Here is a 20,607-nt window from a genome sequence, read left to right on the forward strand (position 1 = left end):
GGACTACAGGCAGAAAGCGGGGGTAACTATGCCAAAAAGAAGGTACTTTCCTACACACATGATTCCGATCACATCTGTAAGCCAAGGTAGGTAGAGGCAAAATGTATATTCTATGTTTTTCTAGGATTTGGGTTTCAATTTGAAACAAGAATCACACAGAGAACTCGTGGTACACTGGAAAACACACTGCATGTCTACCCATGAGAACCTTGCATGGAATGGCGGGCAGAACACAAGCAGGAAATTTGTAGATCACTGAAATACATGGAAAGCACCAGAAAAAATTAAAACATGACATTTGATTATACATATTAACTACAATCTGTACCTCCTCTGGTTTAAGTCCTGGCTAAAAACGTTGCCAAAGACACTTTCACATGTTAATCTTGCATCCCTTAGTGCTGTTCTTCCATCCCCAATATAAAGGACCTCTTCAGTTCTTTCAACTTATTCGAGAAATATTATTCAGTGGTTGCACATCTCATCTCTTTTGAATGCACCAGTGGAAAAAAGCATAACGGTTGCCTCTACCATGATAAAAATATATGATCAAAACATGCATTTTAATATAATTATTCCAGACTCTACTAACAGATGGAGAAAATGCTCAGACCATGACTCTAGAATAGTTCGATGCCGCACAAATGAACTAGAAACTATTACATTTAGTAGATTAGCTAATAGGGAAACACATAAGCAGGACATATTTGTAAACGAAACTGCAATTAGTGTTTAATATTCTGCTATAGTGTTCTCAAAGGATGGGGGTTTTTATTTCATGTGAATCAGAAAAAGTAAGGCAATAAAACAAAATCAGCAATCTAAGAGGAAAAAAACCCACACAACATGTTTTTGTATTTTGTTTTAATACAGTGTAAAGGAAATCACTTAACAAATGACATTTAAAAAGAAAAAAGCAATTTATCAAACATAACATTAAGACTCTGGGACGGTGCATTGTCTTACCTGCACATGGGATTTCTCCAATCCACAACTCTTTTCACAACTGATTGCAAATCTCATTTAGGACTTGGTAGACAAAATTGGACCTTATAACACCTCTAGACAAATGCACTAGCATGAGCAGCGATACATGTCAGCAATAACCTTTTCTGTCAAATGACAACTTAACTATGAGATAAGCAGAAACCTGAGGCAACAGATGCAGTATGAGATGAAAAGCACATTAGATATCAAGTGTTTGGGCAGGCTGACATTTTAAAAGTAATCGAACCTCTGTCTCCTCTTTGGTTAAAACAACATGAGTGATAACTAATTACCAATGTCAAAGAAGTAATTTAAAAGACATATTGAGCTTGTGGACAACTAATGCACAAAGACAGAATCTACTTTCAACAAACTTGTGGATACCTATATAAACAAAAGCAGCGTCATGTCAAAATTGGAAAAGACCAAGGATAAAGGGGCAAATATGAATCATCATTTATGGTCACTGCAAACGTTATGGTTATCCAATATCTAACATTTTAGCAACTCAATCCTAGATTCATGGAAGGTTAACAACAGGGCTGCAAATATCAGGAAATGTCTCCTTTTTTTGTGGACTTACGTCTGTCTTCTGTATGAGTTATCAGATGTTTAGGTGTGGGTCTGCAAAGTCACTGGTTGTTGTGCAAGGGTATGGCTGTTTGCTCTATGAATTCTTGAGCAGATCCCATAAAGATCAGACTCCTAATGAATTCAACCTGTGTGGATGGTAAGGATAAATCAACATCACTGCCACAATGAAAAAAAGTTTGTGTGATTGAAACATTTGTTTAGCAACTAGTACACAAACTAGTCTTGTACTGCTGGAATATGTTTGTAAATCCCAGGCACTGATAGGGTACGCATCATAGTAAACAGCAGTGGTATGCTAACATTGACAGAATTATTTTGCACTAGTCACAGCATGAACCACGTCCATGGCCAAAGCTGATAACTGGTTAATGCAAAACAGAATTATACGAGATTTATTACAGGAAAGATATAAGTAGAGATTGCAAACATAAAAGACAGCCTCAATTTATGTATATTTTAAAGGTCCCTCAGCAAAGTTACATTGCACGTCAAGATGTAAAGAAAAGGAATACAAACTAAAGTGTCAAGATGGACTATAAAGCTTTAAGTATGATTGTTCAAACAATGTCATTTTTTAAAAGTGCGAACAGAACTTATCAAATGCATGAAGCCATTTTCCAACACAGAGAAACGCAAGTGTTGGGTGACCAGCCAACTAAGAAAACCAATGTACTACTCCAATTCTAATCTAAGTGGGTATGGGACTTCTCTGTCTTGCTGGGCTGCTAAAAAGTTATCTTGGCAAAAGTCAAGATGCAGTACAAAAAAAAACAAAAAAAAAACGATGGCATTCTAAATAACATACTCTATAGTAGACAAACTGGAACGTTAAGACAGAGGAACATTAAAAACCTATTACTAGCCAAAGTAAACTAAACTTGTGATTCTTAAATTGCATTTGTCTTAAAATAAGGTATCTCTGCTACGGTATCTTAAGCTTTGAACAGTTAAAAAAAAAAAAAAACGACATCAAAAACAACTGGACCGCGCACTCTAAATGCATCTCAAATTATTACAAAATAGTGTATTAAATATTTAAATAATGAATGCAACACAGAAAAAGCAATTGGACATTACTTAACTGAAAATCCTGGGGATATGTTTTTGTTACAGTCATCAAGTCATTAGGAGCTGTCTTTGAAGGAAGGCATCTAGTCCCAAAACACACCCCAGTTAGCAGGGTGCACCAACAGTCTGGTTAAGGGTAGTTTTGGGGAATGACATGCAAAGTCTAATGTGTTGCTCATGGACAGCATCACTATCTGCATAAAAGTGTGCTTCCCACTCAGAACAAAGCAGTATATAAAGCGCATCTTTGCACTAATTCACAGGTTCATTTCTCTTGGTGTTATAACAAAGTATAGATGCACAGACTTAAATGACGTTAACAGATTTTACTCTGGACTATGTACTTATCCTGTACTAAAACTACACAAGTCACATAACCTAGATGAAAATAAATGCAACTCATAACAGATAACCAATGGTACAACATGTACATCATAACTTCTATTAAATATTATAAACGTATAGAAACCACAAATGGCATCTCTATGCAACAGAAACATCCCCAAAGTAAAGATAATGCAAAGTATCTCTGGCATAGAAGTGTTTTAAATCTAATTCTCTCCTTGAAGCAAGTTAAATCATTTTAAATTAACAATATTCTCTACACGAGAGCAGTCCTGTTGTCTTTCATGTTTCAATTTTCTACCTACAACACCTGAAGCCTGCAACTAGAATTCCTAAGCTGGTTAACTCGCCTCATATTATAGCTCAGTTCTTACCAATGCAATCACAGTTACTTCAATACGTGTCTGAAAGGATGGTCATACATGTTAAACAGCCCGAAGAACATTTTTGAATATCAATGCACAAAAATGATCATGTGCCAAGTTTACATATGTTTGCACAGGAATATTCATAAACTCCATAAATCTTCTACCTGATGACCTGCTCCTAGTCAATATACTCATGCTGCACTAAGTTATTTTCTGTTTTCACTTATGGTTTAAGCTGTGATTCACATGCACTGCTGTGTTCCTCTTCAATGTGCTTCAACACCAAGTTCTACAATTACCATTTCACAAGGTTTTGATCTGATTAGTTAGACCACTGGGGGCTAAGGTGTTCCAATCAAAGGGAAACTCTCAATGTGAGCAGTGACTATGTGAATAGTTTTTCAATTTATGCTAATTTCAGGTAAGTAAATATTTCACAATATAGTTCATGATAATTGACTGTGCAATGGATTGTGGAATGGGACATTCCACAATGTAGGATACCAAACATCTACAGGTTCTCAAACATGCTGCTATTAATTATTTGTCTTCAAAGTTATCATTTGCAGTAGGTTGGGACAGAGTTCAGCAATGTTGCCTGCAGGACTTCCTATAACGTCTGCTGGTGCCAAGATGTGCATTTCATTACTTGGATACAACTGTTTTAAAATGCCCTCAAGTACCACAAATACATGTGCCCAAAGGATCTCCAAGCATATTTTAATGAGTGCTCTGGAGAACCTACTGAACAAAGTTCCTATTCGTTTTCATGTAGTTAGTCATTGCTCAACTTCTGCTGGAAAATGGATACACATCTTGGGAAAAGCAAGCTATTGCAGTTATCGTAGGTGCCATCTCTGAAGTGGTTTATAATTCTTAGCAACTCTACAACGAAGCAATCAGCACCCTGGATAGGTGGCAAATAAATAACATTTTTAAAGGTTCACGCACAAGACAATAATTAGCAGATTTTTTGTTTTATTTTTTTTCATTAATTTCAAAACCTAGATACTGTACTTCAATTATGTATTATAAGGATTATCTGATGATCTCTACTTAAGAGTGTAAATTCAACCTGTTTATATCAATACGAGTGTATCTAGTTCCACCAGACATTAATTACTCCAGTATTGGCGAACTCAAGAGTCTCAGTTCCTCAATAACATTGCATCATAGGCCAGGTATTACTGGCAAGTAGTTCTTTTTCATTCCTCTCGTCCACAAAAGTGCTGAGTTTTACGCAGACCTGGAGAAGCAATATGAACCATATTCTTCCCCTTCGTGAACTCCTCAATTAGGCCAAGAATGACCGCAGATTTTTATTATGTAGCTCTCTTCTTGGAATTAAAAAAAACTTAATTCCTGCTGTTCACCCTTAAGACCGCATTGAAGGATTTATAGTCAGGTTGACAAATGCTCACAAAATGCAACCTTTTTGGGATGTCTGCAGAGTAGAAATTGTACAGTCTAACACTGTTACACCAACAACCTGAAATGACAGCACTTTACAAACGGTTCTCTTTTGAACACATTTAGATGCCTCTCTTTACTGTCTTTCACCAATTACCGATGTCAAGCACCCAACTCGACAGCTTCTACTATTTAATAGTGTGCCACACAGAATTATTCATCAGACGCCTCTGCGCCAAATTCATCAGAAGGTAGAGCATCATCCTCAATGACCTCATCTTGGATGACAGAGGCTTTGGCAGTTTCAGAGCCCATAGAGAAGACAGACTTAACGGCCATTTTCTCCTTGGGATCTGGGAGCTTTTCAAAAACATTTTCTAACTCAGTGTCAACTTCTGGGTCACATTCCGATGAAGTACACACTGAATCATCTTCATCTTCATCACATTGTGTAGTCATTTGCTTTTGCTCTGCCTCAAGAGCAGAGGAACTTTTTGTGCTATTACCATAAAAGATGTTGTACAAATTTTGAGCACTAGCTGAAGTCTGGCCAAATGCTGGTTTCCCTTCTTTTTGTAAGCTTTCAATAAATGAAAGTGGTTTGGGGGGAGTTGATGGAGGACGAACAGGAAGGGAAAGGATTTTCTGTTGAAATCGTGACACAACTGGAACCACGTCAACTTTTGGAGTGGTAGGCAAGCGGCTTGTGGGTTTTAATGAGGACTGAGGCCTAATGAAACGCTCTTTATGATCACTTTTGATTTCCTTGGGAGTCTGAAGGAAGGATGATCGTGGTGGAGGAATATTAGGTTTAATAAAGGACCGTGGTTGAATAGAAGGTGTAACAAAAGATGGCGGAGGAATATTAGGCTTAATGAAGGATGGTAGTAGCACATTAGGCTTAATAAGGGGGGGCGGTGGAATGTTGAGCTTCATAAGGGAAGGAGGAATAAGTGGCTCAATAGGTGGAGGTGGGATTTGGGGTTTGACTGGTGGTGGCGGAATTGAGGGGTCAATTGGTGGTGGAGGAATATGACACCGGAGAGTTGGAGGAGGAATCCTGGCCTGGATAGGGGGTGGTGGAATCCGAGCCTGAATAGGCGGTGGTGGTATCTGAACATGGATAGGCGGTGGTGGAATCTGGACATGAATAGGCGGTGGAGGAGGCATCTGAGGCTGCATAAGCGGTGGTGGAGGAATCTGGACATTGACAGGCAGCGGTGGCAGTGGTGGCTGCTGTGGTGGTAGCGGTGGCGGCTCCTGTGGCAGCGGCGGCTGCTGTGGTGGCAGTGGTGGTTGCATGAAGGTCTGTGGTAGCACTGGAGTCTGGAGCAAAGCTTCTTTTTTTGGTGGTGTTTTCTCCAGAATTGGTACTCCATGCAGAAATGACTTTGGAGCTGTCGATTTAGTAGATTGGGAAGGAGGCTCGTATTTCGCAGCTACTTTCATATCTTTTTCAGTTTTATTCAGACGCACCTGTTCCCCACCAAAAGCCTTTGATATAACACATGGATCTAAAACAATGTCTGGCTGGGATTTCGCTTTCACTATGGGAAGAGGTTTAGAGGAATTGCCATAGGAGGGAATGGACAAAAATGTATTTAAAGGAGCTGGCTTGTTAGCAGTGTTGCTGCCAGCCTTTCTTAAAACCATGGTGGGAACAGGAAAACTAGCACGCATCTTAAATTGTGTTGAAGGACCACTAAGAGTTCGGGGAAGTAATTGGGACATACCGGTTTTCTTAGAGAGTTTAATTGCTATTGATTTTGACTTCCCAATTTGCACCTTTGGCTTTTCTTTGCCACTATTTTTGCTCTCTTCTGTATTCACTTCTGTTGCACCACTTTTAGCAGTTGTTTGGGGTGTGTGCTCAGGATTTTCCTGGCTTGATCTAACTAAAGAGGAACTGGGCACAGTACCCTTACTAGGGGATTCCTTCTCATCCTTACGACTCTTTTCCTGTCCAAAATTTACATCAGAATTATGTCCAGTCTCATTTTCTTTCTGGCTCTCTTGGACAGCCACTTCATTACTATGGTCTGTGTCCTTACTACCTCTTCGGCTGTCTCCTGCTTTCTTTGCCACCTTGGGAGTTGTCACATCTTTTTCCTTTGAAGTTTCATCCAATTTATGTTTCAACTCACTCGTCGGGTGCTGCAAAGCATTTGTGACTTTACTAATTGCTATTTGCTTCTCCAGCTTTCTCTTCTCTTCATAAAGCTCATTTTCATCAACGTATTTCTGCAGAAATACAGAGCAGTGCAAGTCATTTTGTTATAACAGTACAAACTCAACAAAAATCAATCAACATACATTTGCTAAGACCAAAATCAGAAGTTGTGAGGTATAAAATATAGGAAAGCAATATTCACAATATGTATATTTAAGATTATGCTGCAAACAAACTGCATTCAAAAGGAAACGTAACGTGGAAAATGACAAGTCACGAGAATTCTCTTGGGCAAAACTTGGTGAAGGTGTCAAAACTGGAGTAGGAACTTTGCAAATGGATTGAGGAAACACACTACATTAGAGAGTTTGATGTATAGTAAAGTTGGGTCTTAAGGGTGGGAAGTATTAGCTTCAAGCTGAAGGGCATTCATGCTCAGACAACCAGACATGTACAATAAAGTTAAGACCCAAAAGTTACCATTAGCATGGTACATAAATAGCAATACCTTATATGAGTGGTTGTGATCAGAACACTTTATATGCTGCTCAGCACAGATCTGGTCTCCAAAAAACTGTTTACAAAGCTGACAGTAAAACCCAGTAAATGGCATCAGGAACTCTGCTCCTAAACATGAAAAGCGAGAAAAAATTATAAATCTTAGGAAGCATCTACTTGCATGCAAAGCGATTTCATAAAACGATCAAACTTACTTCAAAAGCTGATGACCAGTAAGTCATAGAAAAAAAGTAAAAGCCACACTTCACATACCTGCGCCGTCACACTTTCCTTTCTTAGTTCCCAAGAGAAGAGCATCAAATAAATTCTCTCTGAAACTTAAGTTACCAAGTACAAAACCGCCAGAAATAAAAGCACTGCAATTTACAGGTTTTCAATAATCAAGCCTTCTGAGCACAGAAGCAGTGAAACAGATCCAAAAGAGATTTAGTATAGCGACACCACATTACACTAGCAGAGCGTTCAGTATGTTCAACATATGCACATAACGCCCTTAAGTAACATCTCAGTTAACTACAGGCCATGCGAAAAGTAAAAAAAAGAATGTTTCTGTACACAATGCACTCACTAAAACTACAGATCATTGGAGCTATTCCAAAACTACAATGGGGCTTTGCAGAATAGGGAAGCTAATCTAATGTGATCATAAAGCATATTAAACAAGACGATCGGCCTGATAAATGTTTAAAGGTTAGTTCATCACCATTGTTACTGCCGAGGTCTACCATTGGTGACTGAAGCCACAAAAAAGCACACTTTTGTATGTTCCTTCTCAAAGAAAGATACATTTATGGAAGGGATATCTAATTGAAGAATTGACTGACAAACATTTAAACAATACAGTTTAACGTAATTACCACCATGAGCTAGAAAGGGTTTCATTTTGTTCTATGCTACAAAATACTTTTTTTCTTGCAACAGTCTACATTCACACAAAGAAGTGCAACTTGAATGGAAGGTTGGGCACATACCTGCAGCTAGGACCACAACTCTCTTGGTACGTTTGACTTCATCCTGCTTATTTTCATCTTGGATGTCTGAAGCCCATGGTCGCTTGTAAGGATCCAGTGTCTATTTGCATAGTGACATAAGTTACAGGCTCATACCAGAACATTGAAAATACATATAGAAATTAATCTATTTATCACTTGAAACAATAAATATTTTTAGGAGTTTACAAAACCTGCCATGTGTTCTTCCCACAACATCCATCCCTAAAAACATCTTAACAAAATAACCTGGTGAAAGTATATTGAAAAAAAGCACACAAAAAAATAAAAATAAAAAAGCATTATGGGCAAATTCTACAAATGTCACTATAAAATGTATAATTCCTTTTAAGCTATTCCCAGGATAGTTTTCTTAAAATTACTATACTCGTCTAAGTGAGAGAAGGAATAGTACTTATGCTCTCAACTGTGGTTTTGAGCAAGCATTCCAAAACTCATCTAAAATGCCCATTTGCAACTCACTTGAAAATGCTTTAATGGATGATTTTGAGCATTTTTGTCGGTCTGCCAATGAGCACTTTACGCAATGTAAGGATGTCCAAGTGGCTGAAGCAGCAGAATCGGGCCATCATATGTACCAGCTTCACCAAGATCAACCACACTGTTCCCAGGAGATAGCCTTGGTAGCTGAACTACAAATGCCACTGCTGCAAATACTAAACACAGTCTTAACTTAAAATGGTATGAAGATGATGCAGGATGTCTGATTGATAAGAGATTGTTAAAAATCTATTTGTAAAGCAGAGCTAATGGTACTATCTGAAAGCATGCTAAAGAACCATTCTACGTATGGAAATGTAATGCCTTTTCGAATAAAAAACAACAAAACATTTATACATACCTGTCGGTGCTTCTTGTTGTGCATGTGTGTGAGAAAATCAAACATGGTCCCACAGACAATGTTGCATTCTCTACACCAGTGACTTCCTGCATCAAAATATACGTAAAGTTCTGCAGCTAAGACGTCTGATTTAGAAGACAAATTTGTGGACACTGTATATTCCGCCTTAGACTTCTCGCTGGCATTGGACTCCTAGGTTGAACAAATTAATCATGTCAGGAAGGACATCATGAACTGAGTGATACAGCCAGTTTTAAACACCCAAAGATAATTTGAGGCTGATCATGATCGAGCCCGTTTCCTTAAAACACTTCAAAGTGTGCATGGCAGGGTTCACTGTGCACAGCAGAGGTCTAATGAGAAGCTGATTGCAGTGCAAATAGGTTGATAAATGAACAAGTTGAAGAAGAAAAATCATGGGTGTAGCTATTTGACCTGCAAGGGAATTCTGTAACGAGTTGTTGTCTTGTTTACATTTCCAATGAGTGTTGTGGACCAGCAGCAGTGTTAATACTCTCAATTTCAATGACTGAAAAGATGCTTTTTTGTTCGAACAGGATGTGCATTTGTTGGCCATTCATCACAGTGTAAGACGGGAATGTTAAAAATGACTGTGCTGTAAGATCACACCTGTCTCATTTCAGATGTACCCCTAAAACAGCATAAGAACTTCGGCCAGAAGTGTCTTCCGCCTGATGGTAGAAATGAACCATTGTTCGAGATACGATTACTTGTAAGTGATCCAGTGGCATTAATGTCCTTAGAACTAAATATTTCATTGACAGTCATGGGTGGTAAGATAAAAGGGAGAAGACTTGCTTAGAGCAAGAATTATTACAAAATGTGTTCAAGAACACACGTCCCAACGAGGCAACAAGTAAAGAGCATGCATACTGCCTTCTGTCAGAAAGTTGCATGTATTCTAGAAGATACTCCCAGACGCTAATACCTGGAAAAAGCATGCAGGAGTGGTACATGCTAATGTCATACTAATGCCTGGAATGGAAAGGTATCTTTTGGGATACCGCATTGCTACAATTTTCCTTCTGGAAAAAACAGTAGCCTGAGAAGTTGAACTGCTTTAAGGTCATACCATTTACTTCCATATACCACACACAACACAAGACTACAACAAAACCATATTTTTCTGCTGCTGAAAATTTTCCAACTCATTTCAACATATTGCTGCCTTTTCTTAGGTCAGCCACAGTGACTGGCTGCATGCTTGCGGCAGCAGGGTGATACTAAGTTTTGTTGTCAAGCCAACTGACAAGGCACCTACCTGTCAAAAGGGTCACAAACTCAATTGTTTTTCCTCAGCAGATATACACTTCATCCATCAGTTTGGACTGACCACTAATTATTCCCTTCAAAGTCAACTTGTCTGTTGAAAAACAACTAGATCCCTATCCTGTGTCAAACTTTGTGTATCTATGTTTTAAAATTAACAGAGTCAAAGCATGCAAATAATAAACTAACATTTGTAACAGTAAAGGCACCATGTAATGTGGAGGAGTCACTAAGCAAGTAGTCAAACTACATTCAATTTGTTACAGATAAAGATGTTCTTCAAAAACCCTGCACATTAAAACTATTAAATGGTATATTGCATGGTTTAACATTGCACTATGGAGGAACAACCTTGGCCCACCAACAATGTTGAAGTGGCAACTCTTACTCTACTGAGGCAGTATTTATGGGTATATAAAAACTCCTCTGGTACCATGTCAGTTGTTTTGTTCCGCCAGCATTACTGATGAGAACTCGGGGGTAAATGTGACACAATCTCCTGCAGCCCTCTAGATTCTAGAAGAAAGTAAATCCAAATCAGGACTTATGTAATGAATTGACACTGTATTAGCAAAATCTAAAATATCGTAAACATCTAACCAGGCTATCCACCTCATGGCCACTACTTGTACCACAGCTGGTCTCCTATTCAATAATTTCTGTGAGGTGGTAATGGAATTATTGCACAAAATAAAGTCTGGGTCCTACTAAACCGTCCTAAGAAAATAGAAGCACCTGACAGCTCAGTATTGGACCCATTACTGCCGTATCACTCTTCGTTCATAACGTTCTGCAGAGAATAAGTGCAAGGCAAATCCTGCCCTAGCTGGAGGACTTGAATCTTTCTGATCTTACGCAACTAAGATTGCACAGACAGACAGAAGTGATCAGAATGCACAGGCCGCAACAGTGGACTACCTCAAAAATATACTCAATTAACTGGTCTCTATGGGTGTGATCCTACTGTATAAATCTGCTACATTCAACATAGTAAATCAGTTTCCTCCTAATCAGGCTAAGAGGTGAGAGATTTGAAGGCAGCTGCCTACTGGAAAATTTAGGATTATTAGCCAACACTGGCATCTTCTATTACCCAACCCAATCTTTTGAAATAAAATGTCACAAAACAATATGAATTTTCATAGAACAGAGAAATTTAGAGGAAAACTGATAAACAGTTTCTACCAAACTCATCACAACTTTAAAAATATCTGGTTACATCCAATTGATTTATCTGAATGTGGCTACTGTAACTTGTGCGGCCTGAACGTGAACACATGGGACACCATACTGCAGAAGTAACAGCAAGGTGTTCCAAAATAAATCATACCTGAAGTATAATTGTTGATGATGTACCACAATGCCAGTGCGTTGTAGTAGGAAGACAGAACAAATCATCAATTATGGTTCACAGTTTTCAGGCCATATCTAGGCCATTAGGAAAGGTCATGAGTAACCAGTTACTCACCTCTGGTATTATCCTTTCAGGTCAATATTTTATCTAACTGCAGATCCCTCACCCCTCTAAAGGAGGAGAAACTCCATCGTTTCGATCCCAGGAGAGTGCTGAGCATTTACATTAATAGTACCAAATACCACCATGCAGATGATTAATTCACTCTGGAATTTTCTGGAGCAAAGTAAGGTGAAGCAGTACAGAAACAAATCTGTCTAGATGGATAGTCCTCCTTATTAAGATCTGCTGCATGATGTTGAAGAAGCAGCCTCACTAAGGGTTCAGGGTCCTCTACACCAGGGCCAAGGCTGCTACCATTGTGGTAGCACATGGAGTATTTGTCTTGAAAATGTGTCAGGTTGTAACATGAGCATTGCTTCACATGTTCACTAAGCACTACTACCTTGACAGCCAGGTTTAATGGTAAGGACATATTGGTGCTGCAGCACCTTTTTGTTCTGAGTCATCGCTGACTCCTCTGGAGGAAGTTATTCTAAATTTCAGACATCTGCATTTTGAAGTATCCATCAGAAGAACAAGTTACATAACTTTGGTAGTGCTCTTTCTGTTGGATACTCTAACTGCAGACTCCTTACCACCCTCCCACCTCCTATTTCTGTGGAATGGACTCCATCGAAAAAAGTCCCAATTTAGAGATATGCGCACTGACATGAACAATTACTTTTTAGGCTCTGTGGTTGTACACTGTGTTCAGAAAGAAACTGACGTCAGAGCACCACAATGGCGCCTATATGCAGCTCCAATACTCATTGAGAAGTGAAACGAAGTCCATGCGGAGCCACACACTGCCACCTACTTGCTTACAGGGGCTAAGCTGAAATTCTTCCAGATGCAGTCTGCCACCAAGGTATATTCTACATGTGAGGAATATGAGAGTAGAAATATCAAGTAGAAAAGTATCCTATGGGCAGCTCTTCAAAGTTAATTACAACTATAAGGTACGTAACTCTGGAGGGATATACTGTCTAGGCACACATGCTCATGAAGGTAACAGGAAGTTAAGATTTAGAGCTACAAAATCAGAGTTCTTAATTTTATCAACTATGAAACTAGATGGAATTAAACAAGATGAAAGTTTGATTTATTATTTGAAAACACGAATTACATTTTGCCTCCACATACCAGCGCAATTGGTCAAGAGCAATATGTAGTTAGAAATCTTTTTTTTTTTTCCTCAATACCAAGAACCTTATGTATTGTTGGCTATTTGTGGTATTCATAGAGTATATTATGCTTTTTAGATTAATAGTTTCAGGCTTGAAATTTAAAAGTAAGATATTCAAAACTTGTGTATAATATCCACATATTGCAAATAAGCGCTGCATTTTATCTTGAATTCCCTGTTTCACAATTCACCTTTGTGGCGTCCCAAGGTATTATGAAATATCAGTATAGATAAAGTTTACATCTAAAACAATGTTAAAAATGCATCCACTTTCACAGGTTTTTCACATCATTTCAAAGGACCGGAAGTCCAGCCAATTATGTGACAGCACCCTTTAGAACCCTCAACACAGAAGCTACAGTCTCGCAGATTTCCCAGCACAAGTGAGATAAGTAAGACATAAGGGGATTCTCTATGGGGAGAAGGGTGGGTCGCATGTGAATCTATGAAAGACATCAACACTGGAGAACTGTAGTTAAAGGTAAGTAACTTATTTTCTTCTCCAGTATTGGATCTTTCATAGATTTACATGCTTGAATCAGAATAGCAAGCAGCTTTGTAAACTTTAAATGTAATGACCTTATCACCCTTGCGGAGGGTGGGCTGCAAAATAGTAATAAACATTTGTAACCTCAATCTAGAATATATATATATATATATATATATATATATATATATAAATAATGTCACTTACCCAGTGTACATCTGTTCATGGCATGTAGTGCTGCAGATTCACATGCTATGCATAGCTCTTCCGACATCTACACATGCCATCAAACATACATATATATATACATACATATATATATATATATATATATACACATACATATATATATATATATATATATATATATATATATATATATGGAAAATGTCACTTACCCAGTGTACATCTGTTCGTGGCATGGGACGCTGCAGATTCACATGCTGTGCACATCCCGCCATCTAGTGTTGGGCTCGGAGTGTTACAAGTTGTTTTTCTTTGAAGAAGTCTTTTCGAGTCACAAGATCGAGGGACTCCTCCCCATTCGGCTCCATTGCGCATGGGCGTCGACTCCATCTTAGATTTTTTTCCCCGCAGAGGGTAAGGTAGGAGTTGTGTATATAGTAATAGTGCCCATGCAATGGAGTAAGTATGTATGTACATAATGTGACTAAAAGTGATATATTTACAAATTTACAAATGTACAAGTTTAATTTTTTGTCAACTTAAAACGGCTACAGGCTCCCGGGGAGGTGGGAGGGCGCATGTGAATCTGCAGCGTCTCATGCCACGAACAGGTGTACACTGGGTAAGTGACATTTTCCGTTCGATGGCATGTGTAGCTGCAGATACACATGCTGTGCATAGACTAGTAAGCAGTTATCTCCCCAAAAAGCGGTGGTTCAGCCTGTAAGAGTTGAAGTTGTTCGAAATAATGTCCGTAATACTGTTTGTCCTACTGTGGCTTGCTGTGTTGTTAACACATCCACGTAGTAATGCTTGGTAAATGTATGAGGCGTAGACCATGTGACTGCCTTACAGATTTCAGCCATTGGTATGTTTCCTAGAAAGGCCATGGTAGCACCTTTCTTTCTAGTGGAGTGTGCCTTTGGTGTAATAGGCAGTTCTCTTTTTGCTTTTATATAACAGGTTTGAATACATTTAACTATCCATCTGGCAATGCCTTGTTTGGATATTGGATTCTCTGTATGAGGTTTTTGGAAAGCAACAAACAATTGTTTTGTTTTGCAAATTTGTTTGGTTCCATCAATGTAGTACAATGTGTACATTGATGTCTAATGTATGTAATGCTCTCTCAGCTACAGAATCTGGTTCTGGAAAGAACACTGGGAGTTCCACTGTTTAAGTGGAACAGTGATATGACTGTAGGTAAGAATTTAGGATTTGTGCGTAGAACTACTTTATGTTTGTGTATTTGTATAAAGGGTTCTTGTATGGTGAAGGCTTGTATTTCACTTACTCTTCTGAGAGATGTGATAGCTATTAGAAAGCCTACTTTCCATGATAAATACTGTATCTCACATGAGTGCATGGGTTCAAATGGTGGACCCATGAGTCGTGTTAATACGATGTTGAGGTTCCACGAAGGAACTGGTGGTGTTCTTGGTGGGATAATCCTTTTCAGACCCTCCATAAATGCTTTTATGACTGGGATTCTGAATAATGACGTTGAGTGCGTAGTTTGCAAATAAGCCGAAATTGCAGTCAGATGTATTTTAATGGATGAAAAAGCTAACTTGGACTTTTGTAAGTGTAGTAGGTAGCTTACGATGTTTTTAGCAGATGCGTGTAATGGTTGAATTTGATTATTATGGCAGTAATAAACAAATCTTTTCCACTTATTTGCGTAGCAATGTCTTGTGGTTGGTTTCCTTGCTTGTTTTATGATCTCCATGCATTCTTGTGTAAGGTCTAGGTGTCTGAATTCTAAGACTTCAGGAGCCAAATTGCTAGATTGAGCGATGCTGGATTCGGGTGTCTGATCTTTTGTTTGTGTTGAGTTAACAGATCTGGTCTGTTTGGTAGTTTGATATGGGGCACTACTGAGAGGTCTAGTAGTGTTGTGTACCAAGGTTGTCGTGCCCAAGTTGGTGCTATCAGTATGAGTTTGAGTTTGTTTTGACTCAATTTGTTTACTAGATACGGAAGGAGTGGGAGAGGGGGAAAAGCGTATGCAAATATCCCTGACCAACTCATCCATAACGCATTGCCTTGAGAGTGAGCCTGTGGGTACCTGGATGCGAAGTTTTGGCATTTTGCGTTTTCTTTTGTTGCAAATAGGTCTATTTGCGGTGTTCCCCATCTTTGGAAGTAAGTTTTTAGTATTTGGGGATGAATTTCCCATTTGTGGATCTGTTGGTGATCCTGAGAGAGATTGTCGGCTAACTGATTTTGAATTCCTGGTATGAACGGTGCTATTAGGTGAATGTGGTTGTGAATCGCCCAATGCCATATCTTTTGAGCTAAGAGACAATTGTGTTGAGTGTGTCCCTCCCTGTTTGTTCAGATAATACATTGTTGTCATGTTGTCTGTTTTGACAAGAATGTGTTTGCGGGTTATTAGAGGTTGAAATGCTTTCAACGCTAGAAATACTGCTAGTAATTCTAAGTGATTTATATGAAGCTGTCTCTGCTGAGTATCCCATTGTCCTTGGATGCTGTGTTGGTTGAGGTGTGCTCCCCACCCTACCATGGAAGCATCCATTGTGATTACGTATTGAGGCCCGGGATTTTGGAAAGGCCGCCCTTTGTTTAAATTTATAGTATTCCACCATTGAAGCAAGGTGTATGTTTGGCGATCTATCAACACTAGATCTTGAAGTTGACCCTGTGCTTCTGACCATTGTGATGCTAGGCACTGTTGTAAGGGCCACATGTGTAATCTTGCGTTTGGGACAATGGCTTTGCATGAGGACATCATGCCTAGTAGTTTCATTACTAATTTTACCTGGAACCTTTGGTTTGGGTGCATGGCCTGTATTATGTTTTGGAATGCCTGTACCCTTTGTGGACTTGGAGTGGCAATCCATTTTTTTGTGTTGATTGTTGCTCCTAAGTACTGTTGTATTTGTCACGGCTGTAGGTGTGATTTGTTGTAGTTGAGTGAGAACCCTAGCTTGTGGAGGGTTTCTATTACATACTTTGTGTGTTGTGAACACCGTTCTTGCGTATTGGTTTTGATTAACCAATCGTCTAGGTACGGGAACACATGTATTTGCTGCCTTCTGATATGGGCTGCCACTACGGCAAGGCATTTTGTAAAAACTCTTGGCGCTGTTATTCCGAATGGCAACACTTTGAACTGGTAATGTACTCCTTGGATTACAAACCTTAAATACTTTCTGTGGGAAGGATGTATGGGTATATGGAAATACGCATCGCTGAGGTCTAGTGTTGTCATGTAATCTTGTTGTTTGAGCAATGGGATCATGTCTTGCAGTGTCACCATGTGAAAGTGATCTGATTTGATGTAAATGTTTAATGTTCTGAGATCTAGGATGGGTCTTAGAGTTTTGTCTTTTTTGGGTATGAGAAAGTATAGGGAGTAAACCCCCGTTCCTTTCTGATGAATTGGTACTAGTTCTATTGCATCTTTTTTGCAACAACGCCTGGACCTCCAGTTGTAATAGATCCATGTGTTGTTTGGACATGTGTGTTTTCGGTGGGACATTTGGAGGGAATTGTAGGAATTCTATGCAATAACCATGTTGGATAATGGCTAGGACCCACATGTCTGTTATTTCCTCCCAGTTTTGGTAATAATTTGTTAGTCTCCCCCCCACTGGTGTCATGTGTTGGGGATTTGTGACACTGAACTCACTGTTTATTCTGCGGTGTTTTGGGACTTTGGAACTTCCCTCTAGTTTTAGGGAACTGCCCCCCTCTGTATTGTCCCCGAAAACTTCCCCTCTGATACTGGCTCTGGTATGTGGGCCTTGGTTGTGAGGTTGAGGGTTCTGTGCTCTGTCCTCGAAACCCCCCTCTAAACGGTGTTTTTTGAAATGTGCCTCTGCTCTGTGGGGAGTAGAGTGCGCCCATGGCCTTGGCCATATCTGTGTCCTTTTTAAGTTTTTCAATAGCAGTGCCTATTTCCAGCCCAAACAACTGTTGTCCGTTAAAAGGCATATTCAGCACCACCTGTTGAATTTCTGGCTTGAATCCTGAGGTGCGTAGCCATGCGTGTCTCCGTATGGTGACCGCTGTATTTACAGTTCTTGATGCTGCTGCATCCATCGCCGACCGTATCTGGTTATTAGAGATACTCTGGCCTTCTTCCACCACTTGTTGCGCACGCTTTTGGAACTCTTTGGGTAAATGCTCGATGAAGTGTTGCATTTCGTCCCAATGAGCTCTATCGTATCTTGATAGCAAGGCCGGTGAATTGGCAATGCGCCATTGGTTAGCTGCCTGTGCCGCAACCCTTTTCCCTGCTGCGTCAAACTTGCGACTTTCTTTGTCGGGTGGTGGTGCATCTCCCGGTGTGCGCGAGTTCGCCCTTTTGCGAGCTGCACCTACTACGACTGAGTCCGGTGTTAATTGCTGCGTGATGTACACAGGGTCTGTTGGTGGTGGTTTATACTTTTTTTCCACCCTTGGAGTGATGGCCCTGCCTTTCACAGGCTCTTGAAAGACTTGTTTGGAGTGTTTCAACATTCCCGGTAACATAGGGAGACTCTGGTACTGACTATGCGTGGACGACAGAGTATTAAACATAAAGTCATCTTCAATTGGTTCTGCGTGCAGGGTGACATTGTGAAATGCGGCTGCTCTGGACACCACCTGTGTGTAAGCAGTACTGTGCTCAGGTGGTGATGGCCTCGCTGGGTAGCAGTCGGGACTGTTATCTGATACAGGAGCATCATAAAGATCCCATGCGTCAGGGTCATCTTGACTCATCCCTGTATGCGTTGGGGACTGCATCATTGGTGGAGTGGCAATTGGTGATGGTTGTGGTGAGCGTTGTGGTGATGGTAGCGGAGTTACTTGTCTTGCCACCTTTGCTTGTGGCTGTTTGTCTTTCTCTTGGAAAGCAAGTTTCCTTTTCATTCGTATTGGAGGGAGAGTTCTTATTATCCCTGACTCTTTTTGAATGTGGAGCCTTCTTTGCGTGTAATCTGGCTCTCCAGCTTCTAGTTCCTGCCCAAATTTGTGTCCTTGCAATTGTGAGGACAGTCCCTGCTCCTCAGTGCTTTTATGTACTTTCCGTGAGTTTTGGCCAGGGGTGTTTTACTCACGGTTTTCGGCGTCTCTTCGGTTTCGGCCTCGTCCGAGTCCGAATCCGCGATGGAGAAGGTTTCTTCTTCCTCCAAGTGTTGGTGTCCTGCCGACGCCATTTGAAGTCTTCTTGCTCTCCGGTCTCTTAGCGTTTTTCTCGACCGAAACGCTCGACCGGCCTCACAGGTATCCTCTTTGTGTTCGGGAGACAAACAATTTACAGACCAGATGCTGATCTGTGTAAGGATACTTGTTGTGGCATTCGGGGCAGAAGCGGAATGGGGTCCGTTCCATTAGCCTTGAAGACGCACGAGGTCGGGCCGACCAGGCCCCGCCGGGGAAATCGAAAACCCCGAAGGGCCATCGGAGCTCTTCAAAATTCGGTGTCGATCTGTTTTAACTAACCCGATACCGAACGCAAACAATACCATCGAATTTTCCGAGATTTAACAAACTTTCCGAACCGAAACACGGAGCGAAGAGGAACACGTCCGAACCCGATGGCGGAAAGAAAACAATCTAAGATGGAGTCGACGCCCATGCGCAGTGGAGCCGAAAAGGGAGGAGTTCCTCGATCTCGTGACTCGAAAAGACTTCTTCGCAGAAAAACAACTTGTAACACTCCGAGCCCAACACTAGATGGCGGGATGTGCACAGCATGTGTATCTGCAGCTACACATGCCATCGAACATATATATATATATATATATATATATATATATATATATTGCAATGTAATATTAGTTATCAAGTAAAGATATAGGGGTCATTATGAACCCCGGCGGTTCAGACCCCCATGCCGGCAACAGCGGAAAAGACCGCCACCAGCATGGTGGTCTGAACCGCCATATAATACACACAGGGAGGGCCGCCCTCTGCTACCGCCAGGCTACCGCTGACAGGCAGCCTGACGATGGCAGATTACATTATCAGACAGGGCAGCTCCGGATAATGTACCCCGTCTCCCCCAGCCTTTCCCTGGTGGGTTTCCCCAGCGAGGAAAAGGCTGGCGGAAGGGGTGCTCCGGCGCCTTGGAATGGGCAGCGCAGGGGCCCCCATGCAGTGCCCCATTGTGCAGGTCACTGCCTGATATACAGGCAGCGATCTGCACGACGGGTGCTGCTGCACCAGCCGCACTGAGGCATTGACAATGGCTCCATGTGGAGCTGTCTGCAATGTCCCGGAACTGTATTCTGCTGAGCCGGCGGACAGAAACAATGTTTCCGCCCGCTGGCACAGCAGAATGTTCTTTATGCGGCTGGCAGGGCCTCAAGGGGGGCAGGTGGTCTATGGAAGGACTGCCAGCATGAACACGGCGGTAAACACCACCGTGTTCATAATGACCCCCCATAGTGACTACAACAGAGGCTCACTTTATTGAAATAGATTCCGTAACACTGACTGCTGCATCATTGCGGTGTGCCTACTCCAGGCAACAGTGCAGCGTAAAAGTGTGAATGCTCTTACTAGTTGTAGCATGACAGATCTTCTCTAACGCAAAATCCTATGAACAAGGCAGCCGATGTGGAGATTACCCTTGTGGCGTGTGCCTTTACTTTAGAGGAAAGTAACTTGCCTGCTGTGGAGTGGCAAAACTGAATAGTGGCAGATACATCTTGCAATGGTTGTTTTAGTTACAGG

At 40.7% G+C, this 20,607-nt stretch overlaps 1 protein-coding gene across 1 annotated transcript in view; it reads right to left on the reverse strand.

The window, feature by feature from the left end:
* Window positions 1-849: 849 nt before the first annotated feature.
* Window positions 850-20,607, reverse strand: part of LOC138296816 (zinc finger protein 318-like) — a 292,496-nt gene continuing 272,738 nt past the window's right edge. Inside the window, exons 7-10 of the mRNA XM_069236270.1 lie at window positions 9,313-9,504; window positions 8,433-8,532; window positions 7,451-7,569; window positions 850-7,013 (exon numbers count right to left, since the gene is read on the reverse strand). Coding sequence (XP_069092371.1) covers window positions 4,986-7,013; window positions 7,451-7,569; window positions 8,433-8,532; window positions 9,313-9,504 — 2,439 coding nt within the window. The 3' untranslated portion in view covers window positions 850-4,985. The remainder of the gene's footprint in view (window positions 7,014-7,450; window positions 7,570-8,432; window positions 8,533-9,312; window positions 9,505-20,607) is intronic.

The sequence above is a fragment of the Pleurodeles waltl genome, chromosome 5, assembly GCF_031143425.1.
Source record: "Pleurodeles waltl isolate 20211129_DDA chromosome 5, aPleWal1.hap1.20221129, whole genome shotgun sequence".
Classification (NCBI taxonomy): domain Eukaryota; kingdom Metazoa; phylum Chordata; class Amphibia; order Caudata; family Salamandridae; genus Pleurodeles; species Pleurodeles waltl.